This window comes from Mastigoproctus giganteus, chromosome 8 (assembly GCF_048544385.1).
Source record: "Mastigoproctus giganteus isolate SK-2022 chromosome 8, ASM4854438v1, whole genome shotgun sequence".
NCBI lineage: Eukaryota > Metazoa > Arthropoda > Arachnida > Uropygi > Thelyphonidae > Mastigoproctus > Mastigoproctus giganteus.
The window spans coordinates 73,075,009-73,094,141 of NC_143582.1; the positions used below are offsets into that span (position 1 = coordinate 73,075,009).

The following is a 19,133-nucleotide window of genomic DNA, read 5'->3' on the forward strand; positions in this document are numbered from 1 at the left end:
TCCTAGATTTTCCATGTGCAATGAGCACTTGTTAATTGATAGGGAGAAATAGATTTTGATAATATAAACCAGAGCTGTGATGCTCAATACGTTCTACGTTGATTTCAATATTTGTAAAAGAATAAGAGAAGGTTACCTCAATATGATATGTAGAACACTTCGGTATGATGCTCTCCAGAAATTAAAATGAATATAACAATGCAATTAATTTGTGGAAAGTATCATACGGAAGTGTTCTATGTATCATATTGAGGTAAATTTCTCTTATTTTTTTACAAAGGAGAAATAGATTGCATGTTATGACAATGATTGATTCCAGAGAAATCATAAATCTGGGCACTAAACTCATTTTTCAGATATTTTGATGATAATTTTTTTGATTTAAATATATAATATGCATATAGATTTACTTCCTGAAGGGTGAATTGCCTTCAGCCTGTATACTAGAAACTTAAAATCGAGAACTTGAGGACTGTGCATTTCTGGAGACATCATTGTTATCATCGTCATCAAATTTTAGTTTCCTTCTTCTTCTTCATCATCATCATCATCATCTCTTCATAATGTGACTATGCTGAGGCTTTGAATTTCCTCAATGAAAACAGGTCTTGAGTGATGATTTCACCATGTACTGCTGTTCTTCAACATCACAGATCTAATTCCAAACTTAGCTAGCTACTCAGCTCAACAGTCCTTTCCTCAACAGTCCTCAGCTCAACAGAACAGTCCTTTATTTGTTTAAAGCGTCTTCTCTTGTATTCCAAGGAAATCAGTGACACATTCAGGTCTGAACTTTCTTCACTTAGCATTTGTGCAGTAGGAACTGACTAATAAAATGTTGCTTACATTCTTAACACTGAATTGTTTTCAAAATTCCCCCAAAGTGGACTTTTCTGCATCAGTGATCTCTAATGTGATCATGTTAGTATCAATTGACATTAGCAGTTGTATTCTGGTCCATGGGCTGTAAGATCGATTTCATATTGGGGAAAAGAGGGACAATAATTCCATGATATCACTAATTCATTTCATCAAAGTTTTCAGTGACCTGGAGCATTTTGGCAATCTACAATGCCTTCTCTGTTAAGTCATTCTTGCTGAGCCAAATCTTTACAGCAGATCATAAATGATGGCAGAACCACTCTTCATACAAGGCTCTGGTAATCCAAGCTTTCCAATATTATGTCAAAACCAGGAAACTAAAGTCTTAGTTCCTGGGTTCTCATAGTGGAAAACAAATATCAGTTTCATCTTGAAATCTCAAGGAGCATTTTCTCCCAGAAAAAGTCATTTAATTGTTGGATGAGTTATAATCTAGTAAGCACTCTTCATTTGTGAAGGAAGTTGTAGTATGTGCTATTCAGGTGCCCAGTAATTTGTGCAAACTCATTCATTTGGTTGTGAGTCAGCACTCACTGAATAGCAACTCTTGCTTGCAGAAATTGATTGTTTTTGTTGTACAAAGGAATACTGTTTGTATCAAAGGAAGAGATAGAATAGTTTTTTGTTTGTGTGACAATAATTTGCTTATCCTCATGTTTTAAGCAGTAATAAATTATTGGAATTTGTTTCATGTTGGTCATTATTTTACATAGGAGAAAGAGCAAGAGCTTTATAAACTAAGATCTGAGGTGTCTGATTTGCATGCTATGTGTGAGTATTGCTGTAAGCGCATGACACGTCATCTAGATCGGCTTCAAGAATGCATGATACGTCAACCTCTTCAGTATGAAGATGATATGTTACTTGCCATTGCAGGACTGAAAAGAGTAAGCCTATTCTAAAACACACTTTATTAAAGTCAGAGGGCTTTTTTTTAAATAAATTTGATATAATCTTTGAATTTTTTTCTAGTTACTATTTGTTTTTTTATTACTTACTCTCTATTAGTAAATTATATTTTTTGCCTCTGGCTTCCTTTTATAATAGATTTATAGAGTAAGTTAAAAATTAGTTCTTACTTTTGAATGACTTGATAGTTCAGAAACTTGTGTTTATTTGTACAGTATTATTTGTGCTACACTTAATCTGATTTTGACATAGTGCAATTTTTGATCAAGGGATAACTGCTGAGCCAAACAGATTATACTATTGTTAAAGGGGAGAAATTCTACTACCAAAAACATACTCCCAGAAAAATTACACATTGTTTCATTTAAAACTTATGAACAGTTTAGAGGTGGAGTCTGCATTTCAAAATAGTGAATAGACTGTTGATAATAGAGGAGTGATGAAACATATAGTAAAGAATAAAATATAGTTCTTTATCAGAATAGTTTCAGGATTTGAATAGTGGTTCAAGTCATGTTAAATACTGTGCAAATGGAAACAGAATTAAAATGTAGTTGCAACTATATTTAACTTTGTTTTGTGCAGAGAAATTTTTTTTTTGACTATTGTTGCAACACAGCCACCACTTTGCTGGTGGTGAGCGATGCTTACCACCATGACACCTCATCACAAAAAAAAAAATGGAATGGGGTTCTGTCAGAATTCCTATATATCATTGACAGAATCCTGTGAGCTCTCCTAGCAGCCTATCCAGCTTGTCTGCACTATGCAGAGAAATTCACGAAAAAATTAAAATTCCCCCTAGATCTTTTTTATTCACCACACCGTGTGGCACCACCAATTGGTATTTAATTCTGGAATCACTGCTACCCAAATACAGTTCCTTACATTTATCAATAATAATCCTCAGCACCACTTTTCAGCCCATATACCTAATTTATCCAAGTCTTGTTGGAATAACATACCTTGATTACAGTACTTAACCAATCTGTCCACCTTTATATTATCAGAAAAGTTGGACATTGATATGCCTTCATTAATAAATATTGAAAACAGTAATGGACTCAACATTGAACCCTGAGGGATTCCATTAATGACACTAATCCATGAAGAGAAATGGCCATTAATAACCCTCTGTGTTTCCTACCATTCAACCATCCCTTTATCTTTAGCATTAACTTGCCCCTGAGCATGTGGAACAATATCAAAAGCTTTGCTGAAATCCAACAACAGTAGAACTTCGATTGTCCATCAGGGTACGGGACTGAGACCATGATCGATACAATAGAACGGGTCATCTAACTTGTTTATTTTATTACATAATACATAACCTAATTAAATTTAATTAAACTTTCATCATTATTTATTTTTTACTGGGTCATCAAAAATTCATAGTACAGATATCTACATACATACCTATTTTTAATATTTCGACTTACTATTTTGACTTAATATTTTGTCTAGTAATGTCATAAAAAAATTTAAAAGAAAACGATATTACATAATTAAATTTCTTTTCTATAAAAGTCAGTTAATTTCTTTTGTTTCATCATCTCTTGAGACTTCTGGGAGGCAATGTTATGAATTTTACGCAAAAGTAACACTTGCGTAGCATCTGCTTCTTCTTATACCACGAACCACTCAATGCACTTTAACAACATAGTTTCAGCTTCACAGTGGCTAATTATGTTTGTTGTTCCGTCAGCAGCAGCTTTTAATTCGTCTTCAGTTTCAGAATCATCCAAATTGTTACCATTTTTTGCACAATTTCATTGTCGTCTAAAATTTTGCATCCGACATCCATTTTTCTCCATTCAGCCAATCATTTAATTCCTCCATCGAAATATTTTTAAAACCAGGAACATTTGAACATAACTGCAAAATTTCAGTTTTTTTTGGAATGGTTTCTGTATCAGTTGAAAATATATATTTCTGGCCAATCTTATTCTAGCTTCTTTGTATTGTTTGAACTGGAATGATTCCAGGCATCAGCGACATTGAAAATCATCTTTTATAGTGTAGCTTTTCAAAACCTTATCACATCTAATTTATTTTCTGCCAAAACAAGTTTTTGAATGAACATTTTGTGATAACGACATTTCATACTCTCAATCATGCCTTGATCCATCGGTTGATGAGAGATGTCATGTTTGCTGGCAGAAATGGCATGATATTTTGCCATCATCGCTCTTTAAATCACATACGTGTATGGGATGAGTAGGCACATTGCCCATCAGTAGCATTGCATATTGTGGTAAACATTTTGATGCCAAATGTGATCTTACACATGGTACAAATATTTTATGAAACCAATCATGAAATATATCTTGGCTCATCCATTCATTGTTTTGTGAGAAATATTTAACTGGCAAAGCATTTAAATTAATATATTAAAATTATCTAGGCTTTTTTGGTTTTCCTATAACAACCAAAGGCAATTTATTGACTACTGTGGGCATTAGCACATACCATTATAGGGATGCAGTCTTTTTTGCATCTTATATCCCGGTGCCTTCCAATTAAGGTCATTCTCATTGCACTTGTATATTTGGTTGTTAACCAAACTTCGATCAGCTATTTTCTTCTGTAGTTTTTCATGATAAACAGAAATTGTTGCGCTATCTGCACTTAGCTTCTCACCTTAGATCGACAACTGTTGAATACCATTGCAAAACTTAAATTTGTCCAACCGTCTGATGCTAGACATGAACGAAGGATCTCCGCTTAGTTTTTTATTGATTTCAATGGCTTTTTTGATTATTTTAGGTCCCGACAATGGAATTCCTTGGCTACATTTTTGAACAAACCATTGAAATATTGCAGTATCCAATTGTTCATTAATAGCAAGCTTCATTGTTTTACGACTTTTAACATTACTGTCAGCAGTTTCCATTTTCAACATGTGGTTTTCAATTTTGTCTAAATCACGTTTTATATCATTTACTGTTGTTTTTCCTATTCCATAAACCGATGCTATACTTGTAGCACTTTCACATTTTCTTAGATGATTGATTATTTCAATTCTTTGTGATAATCCCAGCACTATTCTTTTACGTTTCTCTGTCATTTCAATGGGTTTACTAAATAAAAATTATTAAAATATGAAACAATAGGTTAAAATACAACCGTATACAGTGAATTGTAAACAAAGACTGAGTGACACATGGCGCCAATATCACAATGCACTACGGTGTAGTGGAGTTAAGTGACAGTTAACAGAGACTGACAGTAAATGGGGTGACGGACAATCAAAGTTCTACTGTATATGATGTCAGGATAATTTTTTGCATCCAATTTCTTTGTAATTAGCTCATAGTAGCTAATCAGGTGGGTCAGGAAAGCCCCTTAGCAAATACAAGCTGTGATTGCTCTATAACTGTGTTCATATGAAGATGCAGTTATACAGCAGTCATTACTTCTTAAACCACTGACTCCATTATTTTCCTTGGCACATAAATCAGGCTTGCAGGTCTATAATTACTCACTTCACCCTTTATGAATAGGACTGACAGTTGCCCATCCCCAGTCTGTAGCGACCTCTCCTGAATCCAAGGATGTGCTCATAATTGAGGAGCAGAAATGGAAATCGTTGAAAGTACCAAAAACAAAATTTTTCTGAAATGAAGAATATGTAATTCTTCCTTCTCTGCCACTTTCATAATTTTTGAGAGTTCTATTTTCTAAAGCAAAGCTTAGGGAAAAATACTTTGTTTGAAGAAAACCATTATGATTTTGATTTATCCATATGAATAAATTTTGTAAGCTAGGCTTGTTTGGGAGGGGGAGGGATAAAACTGGAAGCAAGAATAACCCAGATAGTGATTAATTTTTTTTTTATTAAAAAAAATAATAATAAATGAAGTCTAAAAATACAGATTTTAACATAGTAGCTTTTTAGTAACTGTCCATATCATAACACTCATTATCTCCTTTGTGTCCCCCTAAAAAAAAAAAAAAAGTCCTCAATAAAGTTTTTTTTTCCTCATTGCTCAAAAAGGAGCATAGCTCCAAAAGGTCTCTCTCTCTCTCTCTTTTTTTTTTTTTTTTTCTTGACTAATTTCATGCTTATTTGTTATATTGAGAAGCATCATTATTGAAGGTAGCTGTTTTCGTTTTTTGTTTTTCTTAAACAGAAAAATGGTGAAGATCTCCTAGTCAAAAAGTTCATTGAAAGAAGATGACTTGTAGTAGTAGTAGTAGTAGTAGTGGCATGTGATGCAAGAAAGCAAGTGTATGAGCTTATGCAGCATCAGCAAAAAAAAAAAAAAAAAAAAAAATCACACCATTCCCTCCAAATGCCTGTACAGTTCCTCCTTAAATTTATTTAACCTATCAACTTCCACAACGAGATGGAAGTTTGTTCCAGCAATTAACCACCCGCTGGCTAAAGACAAATTTCCACACATCTATTCTACATCTGTCTTTTCTTTATTTGAATTTATGCCCCCAGTGGAAGGATCCCATCAGAATTCAGCGTGCTCAACCCATTCAAGGCCTTATACACCTCAATCAGATCACCGTGCAGGTGCCTAGTCTCCAGCCACTGCGATTTGGTGGTGGTTTAGGTTTTAATGAGAGGGTGGTGGTAGACAGGAGAAGAAATAATACTACAATATAGTTTGACTGCAGTCTGAAAGTGATTACTTGGCAATTTATGCAGCCCACTTAAACCAATGAGCCAAAACATTATGACCAGCAGGTTGTTATGCAAATCAAAGCAACAACAGGTGAATTACGGCACATGCACATGTCGGGACACGGTATAAAAATCACCTGATACTGAGCTCCATTAACCAGTGTTACTCTTCTTCTTCAGATGGGAAAGGTAGTGCACTTAAGTGAGTTTGACAAAGGCCAAATTGTAATGGCCAGATGACTGGGTCAGAGCATATCCGAAACGGCGTGGCTGGTGAGATACTCACGTTCATCTGTGGTTAGTACCTACCAAAAGTGGTTCGAGAAGGGGAAACCCATGAATCACCGGTGAAGTGTTGGATGACCACAGCTCATCAATGCTTGAGGTGAGTAAAGGCTCTCCCGGATGGTATGTGGCAACAGAAGGGCTCAACCCATTCAAAGCGTTATACACCTCAATCAGATCACTGCACAGGTGCCTAGTCTCCAGCCACTGCAATTTGAAGAACTTAAGCCTCTCTTGGTAAGAGGATCCCTTCATTCCCCTCACCAATCTGGCCGCCTCCGTAGCCAGGTGGGAAGGAGCAGCAGTGCGTAGCACATGCTTCTTGATTAGACCGGGGTTCGAGCCCATCACACCAAATGCGGAGGATGCAGAAAGGTCAGGGAATGACCACCGCATATTCTCGGAGCAATATGGCCTTAGTTGCTAATGCTCCTAAAAACCAAATAACAACAATAACCCTCACCAATCTTGTTGCCCTTCTCTGTGCACACTCAAGCAAATCTACATCCTTCCTAAAATGAGGCCTCCAGACCTGTACGCAGTACTCAAGGCTTGGCCTGACCATTGCCTTATACAGAGGGACAATCACCTCCTTTTCCCTGCTAGCAAAATTACTATATATCATTGACAAAACCCCATGACCTGCCCTTGCAGCCTGTCTGCATTGCTCAGAAAACTTCATATCTGACTGCACAATTACTCCCAAGTCTTTTTCATTTTCTACCACCTTAACTGTAATAACACACAGTTGGTACGTTTCTCTGGGGTTACTTCTACCCATATGCAGTACTTTGCATTTGTCAAGGTTAAACTTCAGTTGCCACTTCTTAGCCCATCTGCCCAAATTTTCTAGATCCTGTTGCAGTAGCACACTGCCATTACTGTCATTAACAGCCCTACCAACCTGTGTATCATCTGCAAACTTTGACACTAAGCCTGATATACCTTCATCAATATCATTGATAAATATACAAAACAACAGTGGGCCCAACACCGAACCCTGTGGGACTCCGCTAATAACATTAGTCCATGAAGAGCAGCACCCGTTGATTACCATCCTCTGTCTTCTCCCACTCAACCATCCTTTTATCCATTGTAGCAACTTACCCTTAATACCATTCTGCTCCAATCTGAACAATAGTCTTCCATGCGCAACAGTGTCAAAAGCTTTCCTGAAATCCAAATATATGATATCAAAATTATTTTTTGCATCCAGTTTCTTTGTAACCACATCATAATATCCTATCAAAATTGGCAGACAAGACTTCCCCTTAACAAACCCATTCTGTGTCTGAATTATTGCTGCAGTTTTGTCTAGATTATCCTGCAATGCATCTTTAACCAGTGACTCCATTATTTTATCCAGAACAGAAGTTAAACTAACTGGTCTGTAATTACTCGTGTCACCCTTCGATCCCTCTTTGTGAATTGGGGACACATATGCACATATCCAGTCCGTGGGGACCTCCCCTGAGTAATTACAGACCAGTTAGTTTAACTTCTGTTCCGGGTAAAATAATGGAGTCACTGGTTAAAGATGCATTGCAGGATAATCTAGACAAAACTGCAGCAAATCATTATTACAAAATTACAAATCATTAAGCAATACAAAATCTTATTACAAAATCATCACTAATAATATAAGATATTACAAAATCATTAAGCACCCTGCTACATTTTGATAACCTTCTGGCATTTTCAAACCTTATTAACTCCTCATGTGTGAATGTAGATGCAAAATACTCATACAGTTTGTTTGCTGTCTGAGCAGGATCATCAACAGTCGAACCATCAATATCAAGTGGACCAATCAGATTCATCCCCTTCCTTTTAGAGTTTATATAAGTAAAGAAATCCTTGCTGTTTTTCTTAGCATCCTTTTCCAAGGATTTCTCGTAATCTGCCTTCGCTTGCCTAACCTCCTTTGTGACCTGATTACAGACTAGCTTATAGCTGCCATAGGCTTCTGAGTCGCTTGATAATTTATACGCATCCCATGCATTTTTCTTCTCTGTCACGAGTCTCATTAGTTAATTTGATAACCATTTAGGTCTAAACCTTGAACGATTTTTTTAATAGGTATGAAACTTTTCATAGCATCCATATTTAATTCCTTGAATGCTTCCCACTTAGAATTTACTGTTGGTAACAGCGTCAGTTGATCCCACTGTACAGAATTTAAAAACTGTCTGAGACCACTGTATTCACCTTTATGGAAGCAAAAACCCTTTCCTTTACCCCTGATGGTAATTATATCTTTAAGTAAATCCCACATCAGTACACTGTGATCATACCACCTAGTGGTTCCTTTATCTGCAAATTCTGAATACATGAATTAAAACTAGTCTCCATCCAGAGATACCATCATGCCACACATATAGCTGTTATTATTGTTGTCACTCTGATTTGTGATGCTTTACTTATGCTTAGTTTAGTGGTGCTTATAAGTCATCAGCCAGTGTCACAAAGTCGAAGAAATCCTCTGCACCAATTTTAACTGTCACAAAATTGAAGAAATCCTCTGCGCCAATTTTAACTGTCACAAAATCGAAGAAATCTGTGCCAATTTTAACTGTCACAAAAGGTAAAAACATTTTGCACTTTTGATGACTTCTTTCAGTTTTGTTGTTTTGTTTGTTTGGTTTTTTTTTTTAGGAGCATTAGCAACTAAGGCCATATTGCTCCGGAATATGCGGTGGTCATTCCTTGACCTTTCCGCATCCTCCATATTTGGTGGTGACGGGCTCGAACCCCGGTCTAATCAAGAAGCGTGTGGTACGCACTGCTGCTCCTTCCCACCTGGCTACGGAGACGCCAAACTTCTTTCAGCTCATCAGGGATTATGACTTTCATGAACTTCTTTTTCTTCCAAAGTCCTGTCACAGGCCATAAAACTATGCCCTGGAACAAAATATTTAATTTCAGTAATATCAAAAATTGTTTTGGCCATTAAGTAAAATCATAGCGAAGAATAGCATTCGGTTTTTGTTTTGGGCCACACAGTTGTCGGCCCGTATGATGACGTCTAGTGTTAGTTATTTAGACATCCCTCGAAAGAGCCTAATGCGATTTCATTTTCTCTCCATCTAGAGATACCATCATGCCACACATGTAGCTGTTATTATTTGTTAAGTTGAGTACGTAGAGGTTGTAGCACGACAACTGGCACAAGTAAAACATTCTGGAATTTGTAAGTGTAGGAACTTGTAGTACTTCCTGCATGTCCACAGCACAGACAGCAGTTAAGCTACCAGTCAACTGTTGTCTGTGGTATCAGTTTTCATTATGGTCCGAATCTTTTCTGCTTTTCGTTGGTGTACCTGCAGTTCGTTATTAGCTTGCTGTTTGATACCAGGAAATGAAGCAGCTTTTATTGCAGCATTGAGCTTATCACAATGGTTACAAGCATCTGATTTAGGTCTTCCAAATGTGAGATTAGGAAAGTCTTTCTTCAAAACACTTCTGTAATATTTAAGTGAAATTTGACTCTGTGAATATTTTTCTTTAAATGCTCTGTACATTATATTTAAGTTGGGACTCAAGTATTCTTTTTTTGATTTTGACATTACTTCACTAGGAAATGACAATGTGACAACAAACTAGAGTTTTGTCATAATTAGTAAACTTAAATTTATGTGCACTACACTCTAGTTTTCTTCCCCTTTTATCTGTGTACAGCAGTAATTCCCCTCTTTTCTTTTCTTTTTTTTACTGAACAGTCTGTAGGAGCCGACCAGTCAAAGCAAAAATGTCTTTGAATGTCTTACTACAAACTTGAATGTGCTCACCATCATTACCATTGGGAATAGTGGAACAAAATGTGTTTTGTCTTTGGTGTTGGTCAGGTCATTGTAGTTTCCATGACACAGCCTACCTATTTTTTGCAAGTTCAAGCCAATTCGTGTTATATGTTCCTTGTTCTTTGTCAGTTAAGTTATAGAACTGAAGAAAACGTGTCTCTATACTCCTTGGAGACAGTCTTGTAAGCATATTTATTCTTCATCAGAAGTGTAAATGTGATAGTGGTTTTTCCCAGAGGGATTTGTTTCCCTGAAGAAGTTGTGTAGGGCTTACCAGCTTTACATCTAGTTTGCCTATCTTTTCGGCACCTCCATAGCCAGGTGGGGAGGAGCAGCAGTGCGTAGCACGCACTTCTTGATTAGAGCGGGGTTCGAGCCCGTCACCACCAAATACGGAGGATGCAGAAAGGGCAGGGAATGACCACTGCATATCCTGGAGCAATATGGCCTTAGTTGCTAATGCTCCTAAAAAAAAAAACCAAATAACAGCCTATCTTTTCTTTGATGTGTCTTGTTTATCCTCACAGGTTTGGAAGATGAAATAGGTGGGTATGGAAGCGAGGTTAGACACGATGACAAAGGAATAGAAATACAATGTTTCAAACTACACACTACTGAGGGAATTGCAAACAACTCAAACGTTTAACACAAATCTTAGCCTAGTTGTGGTACATAAGACTAGATTAGAAAATAAAAACTATGCAAAATTCAAGACACAACCCTGTAAACAAAACTCATAAGAGCACAATGACTGAGGGCGGGCGCTGGCACTTTCATCAGTCTCTAAGTCGCTATCACAGTAGCATATTCTTTTGGTAGAATTTTCACTAAACCTTTATTCTCTGGAAATTTCCACATTCACTAGACTGTCAAGCAAGGCACGTACAACTGATATATGGAAAAAAATGACAAATTAATTTTATGGCACTTTCCATTTCTGCTTCTCAATTATGGTTAAAGGTTTGCTTATCGCTTTTATTTCCTCTCTTAATATAAATTAATAGTTCCATTAGCATCAATTGCTTTATTTACTTTTAGATTTTTCAGTAATTTTTGTTTTATTTTCCCTATCAGTTATCATAAAATCATTTAATTCCCTTAAGTACACTCCTAGAATCTCCATCCCTAAGAAATTTTTCATGTGTACATACAGATAAAAAATATTTGTTTAATTTATCAGTAATCCATGTAGGAATATCAATAGTTACCCCATTTGTATTCAGTATTTCCATGTTATACTAAGGCACGTCTGTAGCCAGGTGGGCAGGAGCAGTAGTGCGTAGCACTCGCGTCTTGATTAGACCAGCATTCAGAGCAATAAGTTTTCATGTATGGCTGCTACATGCTGCATAATTATGCTAGGAAGTCACACTGAATTTAGGATGACATTTCTTGGTATCCACATTCCATACAGGAAAATGATTCAGAAGTTAGTACATAAACTCAAAAAAAAAAAAAAGAAAAGAAAAAAAGTGAGACTGTTAGGTTTTAAGAGATGAAACTGGACAAAACTGGTGCTCATCTGGGTCAATTTTTGCAAATAATTCTGTCAGTCATTTCACTGATTCAGTCATGAAATGTGGATATCACAGGGATATCAAAAACATGTTGCTCCTCTAACAAAAGAGGATGCAGAATTTATATACAGCAAGTACATGTACAGAAATGACAGCCAGGACACGTGGAGGAGGAGAAGGAGGAGGGTATAGTGCTGGTTAAGAAGCACATAGATTATAGGGCAATACACCAGACTGACATGGATTGCCAGTGCAATGTTGAGGCAGTCTGGTGTGATCTTAACACTGTGAAAACAAAAATGAGAACAGAAGTACAATGTTATATGCCAATTGGCTGTGATGAATATATTGAACAGCTATGCAAACAGACAGAATGGTCAAATAAATCAATGTCTTATCATGGGGCATTGTTACTTTTCAGTTATTGATTGGTGTACTTGTGGATTAGTCATTCCCTCAGTAACAGAAAATTCCTGGATCATTGGATGACTGTCTTCTATACCAACACATTAGAGAGGCAATAAAATAAAGTAATACTCTTGATATTATTATAAGCAGTGATTCTTCATACATTAAGTATTTTCAGATAAAGAAACCACTAGGCGGTAGTGATCAGTGTACCAATGTGGGATTTGTTTAAAGGTGTAATTATTATCAGGTGAAGGGAAGAGATTTTATTTTTACAAAGGTTATTTACAATTTTCGGTAGGACCAGCTGACATTAACAAATGAGAACACTGATGTAAAGTGTTCAAGGAAGTAATCATAGAAGCTACTAAGCTTTTTATACCAACTAAGAAATACTATTCAAGGTTTAGACTTAAATGGATGTTAGATGAACTGATTAAGGCTAATGGCAGAAAAGAAAAATGCATGGGATGATTATAAATTATCAGGGAAAAAAAGAAGTCTACAGTAAATATAAACTAGTCTGCTATCAAGTTACTAAAGGGGGTTTGGAGTGTTAAAGCAAATCATGAAAATTGTTTGGATAAGAATGCAAAGAAGTATGTCTGATACACCACATAGTTCTTTGCATTGAATTCTTAGCTTATATTAACACTATAAGGAAAAGGATAAATCACATTAGTCTGCTGAATGCAAATGGTGTAACTATTGATGTTCCTATTCGGGTTACTGATAAACTAAAATATTTTTGTATCTGCATGTGTACATGGGATTCTTCCCCTTGCTCAGATTACAAATAAACTGAAATTGAGGAAAGACAGTTGTAGAATAGATGTGCGGAAATTTGCCTTTAGCCACGGGTGGTTGATTGCTGGAACAAACTTCCATCTGTTGTTGTAGAAGTTGACAGCTTTAAATAAATTCAAGGCAGAACTAGATAAACATTTGTAGCTAATGGATGTGTGAAATGGGAAGGGTGTTTTTTTTTTTTTTTTTGCCGATACTGTAAAGCTTGCTTTCTTTTATTATATGCCTCTACTAATGCTACATCATTTAATTTGTTAACTTTCTGCACTGTATACATTTTTAAACTTGTTCGATTTGGTACACTTGACACATAAACTGCTCCTTTTGTAAAAAGTTAAGTGTAGAGCTTCCATTCATGACAAAATTCAAATGATGTTGATTAAATTCTGTCAGAGAAGGTTCTGTGTCTTGAACTACTAATTGGAGTAAATTTTTTGCAAAGTTCGATGTGTTTCTTCCCAACAAAAAAAAAAACCGCGTGTGCACCCTGTACTCATGAAAGATGTTTTACATGAAAACATCTTTGATCAAAAGCAGAACCATGTTAAAATCGAACAGATACAACCGAATTTATGAGTGATGTAACATTTTATGCTCATGCCCACTACTTACTCTACCGAATCCATGTTAGTAACATTAGCATCTTACTTCAGTCCGAAATATTTAGTATGAATGATATAATGTTTTATGCACATGCCTGCTACTTACTCTACCGAATCAATGTTTGGAAGAGGTTAGCGAAATCCAAGCCAATAGCGTAATTACCATTTCATTGTAGCCATTTGTTGAATAGTATGATTGCAACAATACAAATATTTGTATTGTTGCAATCTGCATTTTCATTACATTCCATCGTTAGGTGCCACTATAGATGTTTTCACATATATAATTTTCTGAGTATAAAGTGACTGTGAATGCCACACTGCTATAGCCTTTGTGTTCAACAATGCCGAAGTCAAATGCAGAGCATTGTTTTGATTATCGAGCAAGCCAACCTAACAGAATAAAGATGGGGGTAGCAATGAGCAAGCAAAAATGACAAATACTATTGAGATTGCATAAAAGACCAAGAGAAAATCAAGTGTTGGATTTTGCAGTGCCTTCAACCAGCAATGCCGCTGCTTCATCTAACAATAATGTACAGGAAATGAGTATTAATTATGTACAACGGAACATTTCTCCAATTGCAAAGCAAATGAGTTTAAATGATCAAGCTCCTTTTCCTTACACCAACTACTATTTACATAAGAACACGCATCGAGAATTTTAAAAGATATGTATGGAAAATGATTTCTGTTCTGTATGCTACGTTTTTGTAATCGTCTATGGTTCGAAAACAACACAAAGAAACCAGCTGCTAAAGATGTACCACTGATAAACACTGCATTTCCTGATGGGGGTGCCTCCATAGCCAGGTGAGCAGGAGCAGCAGTGCACAGCACACACTTCTTGATTAGACTGGGGTTCGAGCCTCTGACCACCAAATACGGAGGATGCGAAAAGGTCAGGGAATGACCACCACATATCCCCGGAGCAATATGGCCTTAGTTACTAGTTGACGTCAACATCGGGAAACAGCATTTAGCATTAGCATTAGTAGAGGCATATGATGCAAAAAAGCAAGCTTATGCAGCATCAGCCAAAAGAAAAAAAAAAAAAAAAAACTTCCACTTCACACCTCTGTTCGTTCGAAATACCTGTCCAGCTGAGCATTAAATTTATTTAGGCTATCGGCTTCCACAACAAGGGATGGAAGTCTGTTCCACCAACCAACTACCGCTGGCTAAAGGCAAATTTTCGCACATCTATCCTTTTTTTTTTGTTTTTTTTATGTAAACCCCAAACACGAGAGGTATTAGAACCAATAGTACTTAGTACTGTGCTTGGGTTGGAGGTTGAGAAGACGAAAGAAGATATTTGTTGATATTGGACTTGAACTTTTGTAGACTGTAATTTTCAGGAAATACATATGAAGGAAGGTTGTTCCAGAAAACGGCAGTTGAATGAATAAATGAGGAAGATGAAAAGTTGGTTCTGTGAGTTTGAAGTTGGACAGTAAATGGATGTTGGCTGGTGGCGGCACATGTTTGGACCGTTTTGAAAGAGAGAGCGGAAATTATAGAAGCCAATTCAGAAGAACAGTGACCATGGAAGTATCTGTAGAAGAGGCATGCAGCAGAAACAGTACGTCTATGAGAGAGCGATTGGAGAGAGACTGTTAGAGATGAATCATTAATTAACCTAACTGCCCTCTTCTGAATGGAATCAAGAAGCCTGAGAGAGGTTTTGGGGGCACCACCCCAGATGTGGGAACAATATTCCATGGCAGGGCGGATTTGCGATTTATACAGAGTGAGCAGCTGTTTGGAAGAAAAGTAACGCTGAGAGCGAAAGAGAAAACCAAGTTTTTTAGATGTGGAGGAAGCAATATTTGTAATGTGCTTGTGCCAAGAGAGATTAGAAGTCAGGGTAATCCCCAAAAGAGATATATCATTTTTCCTAGAAATCGGAATGTCACTAAAGATAAGCATAGGAGTAGAAGAATCCTTTTTGCGAGATATAAGACAAGACTGAGTTTTAGAAGGGTTGAAAACAACTAAGTTGTCTTTGCCCCACTGGAGAATTACCTGAAGATCGGGTAAGGAATTGGTAGCAGATTTTCAAGAAATTGAAGCTGATTGAGCAGGACAAGGTTTCTCAAAATGGAAAGTGGAATGCAATGTGCTATCATCGGCAAAACTGTGGATAGGATTTCCAGTCAATGGAAGAAGGTCATTAATATACAAGAGGAAAAGAGTGGGGGAAAGAACTGAACCTTGGGGGACACCGGCATTAGTGGAGAAGTTAGAAGACAGAGAGCCATCTACCATCAGTGAGCGATCACAGAAAAAACTGGATAACCAATTACTAAAAACAGTTGGCAAACAATAAGATGGAAGCTTGTTTAGAAGACCTTTATGCAAAACACGATTGAAAGCCTTTGAGATGTCAAGAGTAACTACTTGTGTTTCACCGAACCTTTCCATTGAATTAGTCCATAAATGGGTAACATAAGCAAGAATATCACCAGTGGATCAACACTGACGAAATCCGTACTGGCGATCATTGATCACTTGGAAGGTTTCTAGGTAGTTTAAGAGTTGGCGGTTAATTGATTTCTCCATTACTTTAGAAAGAGTACAAGTAATTGCAATGGGACAATAATTGGATGGGAGGGATTTGTCACCCGTTTTAGGAACTGGCTGGATATGAGCAAATTTCCAAGCAGAAGGAAAAACACCTCTGGAATAAGAAAGTGAAAAAAGGCGGCAAAGAATAGGAGTAAGTTCAGGAGCACAGGTTTAGAGAACAAGTGGAGAAATACCATCTGGAGCTTTCTTAGCATCAAGATTCGTCAAAATCCTTCTGACATCCTTTTGACGGAAGACCACAGGAGGCATTTAATGGAGCGTGTTGGGAATGGTGGGAGGTGTTTTACCAAGATCATTAATACATGAGTTGGAAGAAAAATGGGATGCTAGCAGGTCAGCTTTATCCTTGGCTGAAGTGGCAACAGAACCATCTGGTTTGGACAGAGGTGGGAGCAGAGATGGGCAAAAGTTGCGGCCAATAGCTTCGGTAAGAGACCAGAATGCTCGGCTACCATTAGAGCAAGAAGCAAGTTTTCTACTCTTAGCCTGTTCAAACTCTAGTTTGGACTGATTAATAACTGCTTTACAATTGTTCCGAGCTTTGGTGTAGGTAGAAAATGAAACTGGAGAATTAGAAACAAGCCAATTACAATATGCAACATTCTTCTCTTGAACAGCCTTAGCACATTTATTGGAAAACCAAGGTTTAGTTAAAGGACGACATTTTAAAGTGGAGTGTGGGATAAAGGATTCCTTCCTGCAAGAATAATTTCACTGACACGATCTGAGCAAACGTTGACATCAGAAGTTTTGAAACAGTAATCTGACCAAGGAAAAGAAGAAAAGAAGTCTTGCAGGTCATCCCATTTTGCATTCTTGTAATGCCAAACAACACCAGATTGGGAATAGCCATGAGATAAAGGTTCCATTGGAGAAGAGACAATCAACAAGTTGTGATCTGAAGTGCCTAAAGGACCTCTCACTTCCACTGTGTACTTAGAAGGGTTGTTTGTGAGAAAAAGATCAAGCATATTGGCTGTATGATTAGGATTATCTGGTATTCTTATAAGTAAATGAACAATCTGTGCAAGGTCATTAGTAATTGCAAAAGCTCAGCATCTCGACCAGCTGGGTCAGTGTGACCAGAAAACGGCAGCCAGCTGGAGTTGTGAACATTAAAATCACCAAAGAAAATTACCTCACTGTTAGGAAAGTTGGACTGGAGAAAGACAAGCTGCAAAAAGAGGAAGTCAAAGAGCTCAAATGATTAGTGGAAGTGGGAGAACGGTAGAGACAACAGATGAATTTGACGCAATGAGGTAGAGAGATTTTAAGCCAGAGAAGATCAAAGAGAGGAGATTCCAAATTGCCAAGTCTCTGACAGGGAATATCAGAACGGACATATGCACAAGTACCACCTTTGAGGCGAAAGGAATCATACAGCGAATAATTTTCTAAGCATCTGAGATGAGCAGTAGTTGAATCAACCGATAACTGAGATTCTGTCAGAAAAAGTACATGGGGTTTGGCAGACTGCAAGTGGAAATGGACATCGTTGAGATTACAATTGAGACCATGTATATTTGTGAAATGAATTAGGAAGTGCTTGGGAGGTTTAGATCTTTTCGCAGACAAGCTTGCTCTATTAGTTTGACAATTCATGGTGTATTCAATAGTAAGAAAAAGTGGGTGGGACATGCTGTATGAAGTAATGAAATTTTTGGATATGGCATACATAGGGTAAGAATATACCCTATGTATGCCATCTGTCTTTCCTAAATTTGAATTTATGCTTTCTCCGGTGATTATTCTGTTTGTGTGTTTGTTATTTGATTTTTAGGAGCATTAGCAACTAAGGCCATATTGCTCCGGGATATGCGATGGTCATTCCCTGACCTTTCCGCATCCTCTGTATTTGGTGGTGACGGGCTCGAACCCCAGTCTAATCAAGAAGCGAGTGCTATGCACTGCTGCTCCTTCCCACCTGGCTATGGAGGCGCCGTGATTATTCTGAGCAAGAGGAAGAATCCCATCAGCATTGAGCATGCTCGAACCATTCAAGGATTTATACACTTCTATCAGATCACCTCGTCGGTGCCTAGTCTCCAGACACTGTAATTTGCAAAACTTAAGCCTTTCTTGATAAGAGTAACTCTTCGTTCCATTCACTAATGTTGTTGCCCTTCTCTGTACTCATTCCAGCAGCTCTACATCCTTCTTGAAATGAGACCCCCAGGACCTGTAGTACTCAAGGTGTGACCTGACCATTGCCTTATACAAGGGAATAATCACCTCTTTATCCCTGCTAGAAAAATATCTGTATATCATTGACAAGACACCATGAGCTACTCTTGCAGCCCATCTGCACTGCTCAGAGAACTTCATATCTGCCTGCACAATTACCCCCAGGTCCTTTTCATTCTCTACCACTGTCAGTGTGGTACCACAGAGTTGATACGTTGCTCTGGGGTTGCTTTTTGCCGTATATAGTACTTTACATTTGTCAATGTTAAACTTCATTTGCCACCTCTCAGCCCATCTGCTCAACCTTTCAAGATCCTGTTGCAGCAGAATAGCGTCAGTAGTGTCCTAAACAACCCTGCCAACCTTTGTATCGTCTGCAAACTTGGACATTACGCTTGATATACCATCATCAATATTATTTATAATATTGAGGGACTCCACTAATAACATTAGTCCACGATGAGCAGTGTCCATTGATTACCACTCTCTGTCTTTTCCCCCTCAACCACCCCTT

General features: G+C 37.3%; 1 protein-coding gene across 2 annotated transcripts in view; it reads left to right on the plus strand.

Moving 5' to 3' along the window:
- Positions 1-19,133, plus strand: part of TBC1D5 (TBC1 domain family member 5) — a 416,292-nt gene that overhangs the window by 351,761 nt on the left and 45,398 nt on the right. For both annotated transcript variants that reach the window (XM_090379490.1, XM_090379491.1), the window contains exon 19: positions 1,596-1,769. In XM_090379490.1, coding sequence (XP_090235616.1) covers positions 1,596-1,769 — 174 coding nt within the window. The remainder of the gene's footprint in view (positions 1-1,595; positions 1,770-19,133) is intronic.